Source organism: Triticum aestivum, chromosome 5D, assembly GCF_018294505.1.
Source record: "Triticum aestivum cultivar Chinese Spring chromosome 5D, IWGSC CS RefSeq v2.1, whole genome shotgun sequence".
Classification (NCBI taxonomy): Eukaryota; Viridiplantae; Streptophyta; class Magnoliopsida; order Poales; family Poaceae; genus Triticum; species Triticum aestivum.
This window is the reverse complement of record NC_057808.1, coordinates 268,954,775-268,966,155: the sequence shown is the minus strand read 5'-3', so window position 1 is coordinate 268,966,155 and position 11,381 is coordinate 268,954,775. Positions and strand designations below refer to the sequence as shown.

General features: G+C 41.6%; 1 protein-coding gene across 1 annotated transcript; it reads left to right on the top strand.

Annotated features, from left to right (window-relative positions):
- Positions 1–967: 967 nt before the first annotated feature.
- On the top strand, positions 968–4,245 carry LOC123120780 (uncharacterized). The gene is made up of 2 exons (XM_044540768.1): positions 968–1,292; positions 3,886–4,245. The coding sequence occupies exons 1-2, from the start codon at positions 1,052–1,054 to the stop codon at positions 4,038–4,040; spliced, it is 396 nt and encodes a 131-aa protein (XP_044396703.1). The 5' UTR covers positions 968–1,051; the 3' UTR covers positions 4,041–4,245.
- The last annotated feature ends 7,136 nt before the right edge of the window (positions 4,246–11,381 follow it).

The following is an 11,381-nucleotide window of genomic DNA, read 5'->3' as shown; positions in this document are numbered from 1 at the left end:
GTCATTCCCTCATGAAACTTGGCAAACACTTAAAACATTTGCAATACTTTGCCACCAATTTTTTCTTGAATTTTTTGAATTTTTTTATATTTTACTGTTCATGGTGGTATGATAAGAGCTAAAACTCGAATGTCCACTTACCAACACTTTTGTCATGAATGCAAGTGACATTGACATATAGGTGATGTTTCTCGGAACATTTTGGCATCTTATTTGTATTTTTTGGATTTAGTATGAATTAGTTATGAAGTTTTCAAACTGACGATCAAACGGTCAAAGGGTAAAAGCACAAGACGACAAAGTAGGTTGGGCAAGACCGCGTGCTTTCAAAAACTAGGGGCATATCGATTGAGGGGGACATAACTACGGGTATGAATACAATTATCCCTAAATAATAAACATAATAACTCTTCCCAACCAAACAACAAACTCTATCTAAAAAATCAACAGAGTAAAGATAGTTAATTTTTTAAAATAGTTTTACATATGTTCACACTTTTAAAGACTGGTCAAAATTTCCAAAAAAATATATTATTGAGAATATGCATTTACAAATGTTCAAAAAAATAAAAAATATTAATTTTTTTAAATAATGTTCTCCTTAAAATCCAATTTTAATAAAACATTCACTTTAAAAAAGAATCATGTTTTTCACAAACTATTCCATGAACCACTACTCTTCCATTAGATGAAGAACACTAAGATGGCTTTTTAACGTCAAAACTTCATACTTCAAAAATCAATAATCAATGTAACCTTAGTATAGATGTTTATCAGAATTGAATATAAACTATGGTGCGTAATAACACATGAATCAGATTTTACGAGTTTGTACGTACGTAACAACACATGGACATGTATACTCGTTTTTTATAAAAATAGTTAAACTTAAAAATGTTTGACTTAAAACAAAGTTCTTAATTATTTTGGATAACGTTTTTAGTATGCATACAGCCGGAATGGGGAACAGCGGGCGCACCACACAAGACCCGGTGCCCAGGTACGTTTCCCTGCCTCCCACCCTAACCTAGCAACCTACCACCTCTCACCGATGGCGACGACGAGCTCCCCTCGTCTCCTACCTCTCCCCTCCTCCACCTCCACCTGCACCTCGTCCGCCCTCCCACCAGTCTGTCCTTCCCGCCTCCGCTTCAATCCACCAGCAGCAGCAGCAGGCGCGGTTTCTACTTCCGCCTTGGGCCGTGGCTGCAGTTCTTGGCTCAGCCTCCGCTGCCGAAGCGCTGCCGGACCCTTGCCGCCCTCCTCCGAGCCACCGCCTCCATCTCCTCAAGGTAGCGCCACTGCCTCGCACCTCTCCGTTTGCTTACTGTAGTTTTTATACTACTCTCCAATCAGTTGTAGTTAGGGATTAGAGGCTCTAGAGGATTGATTTTCAGTTTATCGTTGCTGGTCATTACGGGAGCTCTTGAAAGCCGTCTCTCACGAACTTAAATTGGCATTTCGGGGGATTGGAAAAGCACCTTACAAATTTCCGCCAAGATAATACCCGTGGCCGAATGAGGGGCGGAGCTTGACCGTATCTTACCCAAAAAAAAAAAACTCCCTCAGTTCCTAAATAATAAGCCATTTTAGAGATTCCAATACGAACTACATACGTAATAAAATGAGTGAATCTACACTTTAAAATATGTCTATATACATCTGTATGTAGTCCTATTGAAATCTCTAAAAAGGCTTATATTTAGAAGCGGTGGGAGTAGTTTGTTGCATAAATGTTTCCATATTTGGGGCGTTATTTTTCTGTGGATGCGAGTTCATGTTCTATGGGATTCATCTTGGTTCAGACGAAAAATATACTGGTAGTTTGTTTAGTTAAGATAAGATGACTTGTAACCTAGGAGTTCTTCTACGGCACCCTCAATGATAATGGAGTGTCTACCTATGTCAATCCAACGGATAAGCTTCATCCATACTCCAACCAACTCTTCCATTACTACCTTAAAAAACTGAGTGCCCTGCTTTGAAGGGTAAAATGGTATTCTTAGGGGAGCTAAAGCTTCCTGACCACCAGCATCAGCCTTAAGCTGATGGACGACCTGCAGAATTGGCGTGATTTTATTGGCGAACATTCCTTTCACGCCAATTCTGCAGACTCGGCCCCTGTGGTCACGTGCTACTGCACCCGCCCAGCTCGCCTCGGCGTCCGGAAGGAATGCTGCATCAGAGTTCAGTTTCACTGTCCCCTCAGGCGGAGCCTCCCAGTTTCCACTCGCATCCCTAGGTTGGACAGGGGCAGAAGCAGTGAGAGCCCAGTTGCTCTTTCCTTTGTCTCCCGTAGCTGGTTGGTCCAGATTTTTCAATTTCTCCTCATACCCAACCAGAAACATCACGGACCACGATACTGATTCTTTCCCATCATTGTGGACACAATTGTCCGCAGGAACCAAGCTCTCCACATGAACAATACAATTCTGATTCTTGTCTCTGCATTATTATTGTCAAGCAGAATTTGTAGCCAGCCTGTACTGGTGTATCTGAACTCCTTCTCATTCGGTAGAGCCCATTTCTTTCTCATTTCAAACCTTAGGGCTCTACTCTTAGTGCATGCGATGACGGCGTGGTATTCATCCTCAGCTCCATTACCGCAGATGTCACACACATTGTCATGGACGATTGTACGTTTACATTTATTTCTTTTTGTTGCTAACGAGCACGTAGCAACCCTCCAGCCAAAGATCTTGATTCTCTCTGGGATCTGGGACGTTTATTTTCCATATGATGTCCCCATATCCCCCTATTTCCTGCGTCATTGTGGGAGTTCGAGGCACCGGAGGCAGTGTTTCGCTCAAGAGCAGCAGCTAATTTTTATGGTTGCTGATTTTTTGTCAAGCTGATGTCTCTTAGCCAACTCTAGTTCATTTTTCTTGTCAATGTTGGGCAACTCATGGCAAAGCAAAAGCTTGGCCAAATATTTGGCTGGTAGGGCAAACTTGGGCTAAAACCAAACATAGCCATAATGTCCTCAGGACACCCTAAAGCACCTCGATGTGGTGGAATTCTTGGGTCAACCCATATATAGTCCCAATCAAAATCCTCAATGACCAAAGGGTCATAGCTTTTGCCGCCCACCTTCTCACGCCTCTTTTGAAAGCTACTCACACCAAGTCATTCAATGTTTGGCGTTCTAACTGGTTCCTTTTCTTTGTGTGGATCTAAATAGCTTGCTGCAATTACTTTTGAATAAATACAAAGACTTTACTAGGTGACACACAAACTCAAACATGGTCTAACCTCACAGCCGGATCATGAAGCACAAAGTCTAACAATATACTTTGCAAACATTTGTAGCTCATTGGCCTAGGGCTTGTACCCTTAACCTCATTGACAAGAAGCTTCAGTTGCAGTCTCAAATTGCCTAGAGCTTACGTACCATACACATAGAAGAACAATGCCCACTGCATATTCACACAGTGTCTCTCTTCCTTAGTCTTTGTACTGGAGTCCATGGTTGTTTTGAGAACACCTAGAGCGTCTTTCATCAACAAGATCCACAGGTTTTCTTCGAAGCATGTCAGCAATAGGTTATTTTGAGAAACAGATACATCCAATCAGAAATTAATTACCTTAGTTGGTTACTGAAGTTCATCAATACTTCTTGCATCTGGGGCTCTGGACTGGAACAGTTAATCTAGATTGTCAAGGTCAACGTTAAGAGTTAATATTGTTTGAGCCTTCAGCCAGCAGAGCAATGGATGGTTTCTGTACATATGTTCTTATGGAGTGAGGACCCATCAGTTCTCTACATTTTAGCACATGGTTTTCTTGTGTATGGCAGTTTCTCCCTCAAAATTGTAGGTCCTACATAATGGTTGCATCCTTGTGACATGGCTGCATGTAATTGATCTTGTTTTTTCATTTGGGCAGATTGGCAAGAGAGGTTGTCAAGATTACAGGATACGTTACGGATATTCTTTGCAGTTCTCTTCTGGATGTCACTGTTTTTCTGGGGCAGTGCTTGGGGTGGAAGTAACAACTCAGGGGGCAAGAAGGGCCAGCGATTTCGAAACAAATCCAAGTGAATAAGCCCTAGGAATGGTTAGTGTCTCAGTTTTACTGGTATATATATAACTTTCCTGTGTTCGTATGAACAAGCAAGTGGTATTATACATCCTGCTCAGGTGCACAGTGGATTCGCATGTATTCAAATGTAACATTGTGTGTAGCGTTGCAAAGCTTCTCTTTGATATATGATATGCCACGCGAGGTGGGCGAAAATTAGGGATATGCTATTATGCTGAGAGTACCCATGTTTATTGAGTGCAAATTATATGATATCACAGCAGAAGCTAAAGTTAAACGTGTCTCCCATTTGCTATATTTGACATGATAACTGACGGAGACGGCACGTAGGGGTATGTAGTGGCACACACTGAATTCGTCAAGTTTCAGTGGCTGCAACCAAATATCAGAATTACTTAGTGGCTTGAACGGAATTATTCCTACAACGAATGCTAGCCGATTAATTTATTTTTGATATTGATAGCTTTGTTCTAACCGTCTTGGCCTAACATTTTTTTTAACATTGCCTCTGCTCTAGCTATGCTAAGTTTTAAGGTCAAAAAAAGTTACAAGTTATCTAGGACTGGGGCGTCATGCTAGATAGCACGATGTCGTCCCAGCTTACGGCGTCGTGCAAAAGGGTCAAATTGTGTATAATAATCAGATTCGGTCCATTTTATGCTAAAGTTTTAGAAAATGGTCAAATATGTCCTTTTCACAGTGCAGGCACTGTCATATTAAATACATTAAATACAGATGCTACCTTCTCACCTGATTCTGGACTACCGAGGCAGAGTTTTCTTTTCTCTGAGCCATCATATGTGTGTGTGTCGTTCTGTTGAAAGGCTGAGAGCATGTCTGCTCTGATTGGTGTGCAGACGTTGTGGAAATTGTATAGAGGTCCAATCATTCTTGAGATGGACTATGTGGTTGTCGTCAGATAGCTGAAACCTAAAGCATTGAATCTGCCTTTCATGTCGAGAATACGGTGGCTCCTGCCCTAGCGCTCCCTGCTCCCACCCCTCCCTCGCGCCGCCCACCACTCCGGCCGCGGTGGCCACCTTCCCCCGTCGCTGGCCGCTCGGCCAACGGCGCCACCTTCCAACCCCATGGGGCGCGGCTGCTTGGTGCGCTCCCGTGGCTCTCCCTGGCTATGGCGTCAGAAAACTCCTGTCTGCTAGGACTACATCGGTATTTTTCCAAAGAGGAAGGGATGATGCAGCACATCAACAGTAGGTATTTCCCTCAATGAAGAAACCAAGGTTATCGAACCAGTAGGAGAACCAAGCAACACAACGTAAACAACACCTGCACACAGATAATAAATCCTCGCAACCCGACGTGTTAAAGAGGTTGTCAATCCCTTTTGGGTAACGGCGCCTCAAGATAGGCAAAACGGACGTGACGAAAATTTAGTAGATTGATTGATCGAACGCCAAACAAAATAAATAAGAATAAATTGCAGCAAGGTATTTTTGTATTTTTGGTTTAATAGATCTAAAAATAAACGCAGGGAAAAAATAGATCGCAAGGCAAATATATGAGAAAGAAGACCCCGGGGCCGTAGATTTCACTAGTGGCTTCTCTCGAGAAAGATAGCAAACGGTGGGTAAACAAATTACTGTTGGGCAATTGATAGAACTTCAAATAATTATGACGATATCCAGGCAATGATCATTACATAGGCATCACGTCCAAGATTAGTAGACCGACTCCTGCGTGCATCTACTACTATTACTCCACACATCGACCGCTATCCAGCATGCATCTAGTGTATTAAGTTCATGGAAAAACGGAGTAATGCAATAAGAACGATGACATGATGTAGACAAGATCTATCTATGTAGAGATAGACTCCATCGTTTTATCCTTAGTAGCAACGATACATATGTGTCGTTTCCCTTTCTGTCACTGGGATCAAGCACCGTAAGATCGAACCCACTACCGGGCACCTCTTCCCATTGTAAGATAAATAGATCAAGTTGGCCAAACAAAACCCAAATATCGGAGAAGAAATACGAGGCTATAAAAGATCATGCATATAAGAGATCAAAAAAACTCAAATAACTTCCATGGATATAAAAAGATATGACTGATCATAAACTCAAGGTTCATCAGATCCCAACAAACACACCGCAAAAAGAGTTACATCATATGGATCTTCAAGAGACCATTGTATTGAGAATTCAGCGAGAGAGAGAAAACCATCTAGCTACTAACTACGGACCCGTAGGTCTACAAAGAACTACTCACGCATCATCGGAGAGGCACCAATGGAGGTGGTGAACCCCATCCGAGATGGTGTCTAGATTGGATCTGGTGGTTCTGGACTCTGTGGCGGCTGGATGAATATTTCATCGACTCCCCTAGGGTTTTTGGAATATTGGGGTATTTATAGAGCAAAGAGGCTGTCCGGGGGGCACCCGAGGTGGGCACAACCCACCAGGGCGCACCTGGGCCTCCTGGCGCGCCCTGGTGGGTTGTCCCCTCCTCGGGACTCCCCCTAGGTGCAACCAGGGCAACATCTTCCTTCTGGTCCATAAAAAATCTCCGTGAAGTTTCGTGGCATTTGGACTCCGTTTGACATTGATTTCCTGCGATGTAAAAAACATGAAAAAAACAGCAACTGGCACTTGGCACTATGTTAATAGGTTAGTACCAAAAAATGATATAAATTGACTATAAAATGACTATAAAACATCCAATATTGATAATAAAACAGCATGGAACAATAAAAAATTATAGATACGTTGGAGACGTATCAGCATCCCCAAGCTTAACTCCTGCTCGTCCTCGAGTAGGTAAGTGATAATAACAGAATTTTTGATGTGGGGTGCTGTTTATCATGTCATATCATATTCTTTTCTTTGCAGCATGGACATTTGGACTGTTATCTGATTCAAAGCAATAGTCTAGTTTTGACATAATAATTTAGATACTCAAGCATATCAACAAGCAACCATGTCTTTCAAAATATCAATGCTAAAATAAGCTATCCCTAGCCCATCATGCTCAAATATTGATCCATTCATGAAACACACTCGAATATTAGCTACACCCAATACTTAAGTACGATCATATTGCCTCTTAGTTGGTGCTTTAATAAGAGAAGATGGAGACTCAAATTCAAAATAAAAATTGCATAAAGTAAAAGAAAGGCCCTTCGCAGAGGGAAGTAGGGATTTGTAAAGGTGCCAGAGCTCAAAGCGAAAAATTAGAGATAAAAACATTTTGGGAGGTGTATCCATCCCACCAACGAAAACGACTCAGAGTTCCGAACACTTTCCATGCTAGATATGCCATAGGCGGTTCCCAAACAGAAAATAAAGTTTATTCCTTTTCCACCATTCTTTCACTTTCCATGGCTAGCCGTATCCACGGTTGCCCTCCATACCAAAACTTTCCAAGGAATTTATTATTTGACAACACAAAGTAAATCCATTTTTGCATTTCGGGACTGGGCATCCCTAAAACCTTTGCCTTACTCTCGCGCAATGACAAGTGAATAAACACTCATCGTGAGAATAACACATCCAGCATGGAAAATATTAGCCATATGTTACCATTCCGCGAGCGAAACAAACACACAAAAGAGAAGTTTATTTTGAAAATTAGAGATGGCACATGCAAATTTGCTTAGAACGGCAAAAGAATACCGCATATAGGTAGATATAGTGGACTCATGTGGCAAAACTGGTTTAAAGGATTTTAGATGCACAAGTAGAGGTCATACTTGGTGCAAAATGAAGGCTAGCAAAAGATTGAGAAGCGACCAACCAAGAAACGAATAATCTCATAAGCAAGCATTAAGCACAATTAACACCGAATAATGCACCACAAGCAGGATATAATTTCATTGCATGACTATTGACTTTCGTGGGGAATCACAAACCTTAACACCAATATTCTTACTAAAGCATAATTACTCATCAACACAACTCACATATCACATCATCATATCTCAAAACTATTACTAAGAATCAAGTTTATTTTGTCCAATGATCTTCATGAATTTTCTTTACTTATCCTTCTTGTATATTTATCACTTTGGGACTAATTTTCATGTGTTACTTTTCATAAGCTCAAATAAATATAAGTGAAGATCATAAGCATAATTTTTTTAATTTCTCTCAAAATAATTTAAGTGAAGCAAGAGAGAATTTCTTTAAAATTTTACTAACTCTCAAATAAATCTAAGTGAAGCAAGAGAGCATTTCTTCAAAAATACTAAACACACCGTGCTCAAAAAGATATAAGTGAAGCACTAGAGCAAGTCCTAGCTCATAAAATATTTAAGTGAAGCACAGAGAGCAATTCTAACAAGTCATGAAATAATTTTGGCTCTCTCAAATAGGTGTGTCCAGCAAGGATTGATGACTTAAAACACAAAATAAAACAAGCAAAGACTCATATCATAGAAGACGCTCCAAGCAAAACACATATCATGTGATGAATAAAAATATAGTTTCGAGTAAAATACCGATAGTTGTTAGAAGAAAGAGGGGATGCCACTCGGGGGCATCCCCAAGCTTAGTTGGTTGCCATTCTTGGATAATAGCTTGGGATGCCGGGGCATCCCCAAGCTTAGTCTCTTCTATCCTTCTTTCATCCATCGTAAGATAACCCAAAACTTGAAAACTTCAGTCACACAAAACTCAACAAAACCTTCGTGAGATCCGTTAGTATAAGAAAGCAAACCACTACTATAAGTGCTGTATCAAACCAATTCATATTTTGTTTCTGTATTATATCTACTGTATTACAACTTTTCTATGGCAAAAACTCATCAAAGAAAACCATAGAGGCATCAAAATAAGCACACAACACAAAGAAAACAGAATAGTCTGTAGCAATCTGACTTTTGCGAATACTTCTGGAACTCCAAAAATTCTACCCAATTAGGACGACTAGGGTAATTTGTATATTAATCTTCTGCAAAAAGAATCAGGGCAAAAGCTCTTTTCTGTGATTTATTAAAATTATTTTCGTGAGCGCAAAGTTTCTGTCTTTTTCAGCAAGATCAAACAACTATCACCCAAGAAGATCCTAAAGGCTTTACTTGGCACAGACACTAATTAAAATACAAAAAACACAATCATACCAGTAGAATAATTGTGCAAACACACAAAAACAGAAAGCACAAAGTAAAAATAAATTTTATTCATTGGGTTGCCTCCCAATAAGCGCTATCATTTTATACCCCTAGCTAGGCATAAGACTTCATTGATGCTTTCATGAAAGATAAGAATTGAAGAACAAAGAGAGCATCATAAAACATGTGACAAACACACTTAAGTCTAACATACTTCCTATGCATAGCCATTTTATAGGAAAACAAATTATCAAGACAAGAATCATCTAGCATATGCAAAGGAGAGTAATAAAACATTGACAATCTCAACATAACGAGAGGTAATTTAGTAACATGAAAATTTCTACAACCATATTTTCCTCTCTCGTAATAATTACATATAGAATCATACTCAAATTCAACAATATAGCTATCATAAACAATATTCTCTTTATGATCCACATGCATGAAAAGTTGACACTCTTCCAAAATAGTGGGATTATCATAAAATAAAGTCATGACCTCTCCAAGCCCACTTTTATCAAAAATTTCATAAGATTGAACACTCTCCAAATATGTGGGATTATTTTTAGCTAAAGTTGACACTCTTCCAAACCCACTTTTAATATTATCGCAAGCATATTCATCATGAGGTTTAAATAAATTTTCAAGATCATAAGAATCATTATCACCCCAATCATGATCATTGCAATAAGTAGTGGACATAACAAAACTAGCATCCCCAAGCTTGGGGTTTTGCATATCACTAACACAATTGACATTAATAGAATTTATAATAACATCATTGCAATCATGCTTTTCATTCAAGGAGCTATCGTGAATCACTTCATAAATTTCCTCTTTTAGCACTTCATCACAATTTTCAGATTCACGAATTTCAAGCAAAACTTCATAGAGATAATCAAGTGCACTCAAATCACTAGCAATTGGTTCAACATAATTAGATCTCTTAAAAATATTAGCTAGTGGATGAGGACCCATATCAATAGATTTTTGGCAAGCGAAGATGCAAGCAAATAGAAGACACATGCATGGTCACACAAGCAAACAAGAGATCTGACAAGAAAAAGGCGAACGAAAAAGAGGGCGAATAAAATGGCAAATTTTGTGAAGTGGGGGTGAGGAAAACGAGAGGCGAATGGAAAATAATGTAAATTGCAAGGAGATGAGATTTGTGATTAGGAACCTGGTATATGTTGAAGATCCTCCCCGGCAACGGCGGCAGAAATTCCTTTTGATGTCTCCCTGGCTATGGCGCCAGAAAGCTCTTGTCTGCTAGGACTACGTCGGTATTTCCCCAAAGAGGAAGGGATGATGCAGCACAGCGACGGTAGGTATTTCCCTCAGTGAAGAAACCAAGGTTATCGAACCAGTAGGAGAACCAAGCAACACAACGTAAACAACACCTGCACACATAAAACATGGAAAAACAGCAACTCGCACTTGGCACTATGTTAATAGGTTAGTACCAAAAAATGATATGAAATGACTATAAAATGATTATAAAACATCCAAGATTGATAATAAAACAGCATGGAACAATAAAAAATTATAGATACGTTGGAGACGTATCACAGCCCGCCTCCATTCCAGATCTGCGTCCGTCCGTGGATCCGGTCCCTTCGCCGCCCCCAGCCCGTCAACGGCCATCCCTGGTCCTCCGCCGCGTGTCCTGCTCCGGGGCCGCGGACGCCCTCTCCACGCCGGTTAATAGTAGGAATCGCCTGATGGAGCAGCCCCGTCTAAAGTCCATTGTGCTCTGCCCTTCGCCCCGCGCCGACCACACCTCTTCGGGCCAAGCTGATGAATGGACGCCAGTCCTGTCCCGCAACACGCGCCGCGCCGCCGCGCGCGTCCATGCCCCCCCGGCGCCCCCGAGGCCAGCGGCCCTCCTTCAATACGGACGCCGACCGCGCTGCCTTCTTAAGGCGCTTCAGGGGGCTCTGCTTCCGGTGTCTCAGCTCCAAGCATCGTCGCGTAGATTGCAGAGATCCCATCCACTACATTGAGTGCAAGCTGCCGGGCCACATCGCCAAGGATTGCCCTCAAGTCTGGCGAGGCCGTAGTGGTGGGCTGGCGCCTGCTGCTAGCCGCGCTCCGGTCCGCGAAAGGCTGCGCCGGCCATGGACCGCTGCCATCACACCGATCCATCACGCCGCCCGAGGGACAGCCACAAGGTGGTGGTCGAGTCGCCAAAGATGGAGCATCAGATGTTCCTCCTGCGCTGCCACGCCGTCCTCCTGATCTCCACGGCCGAGCGGCACGCGGC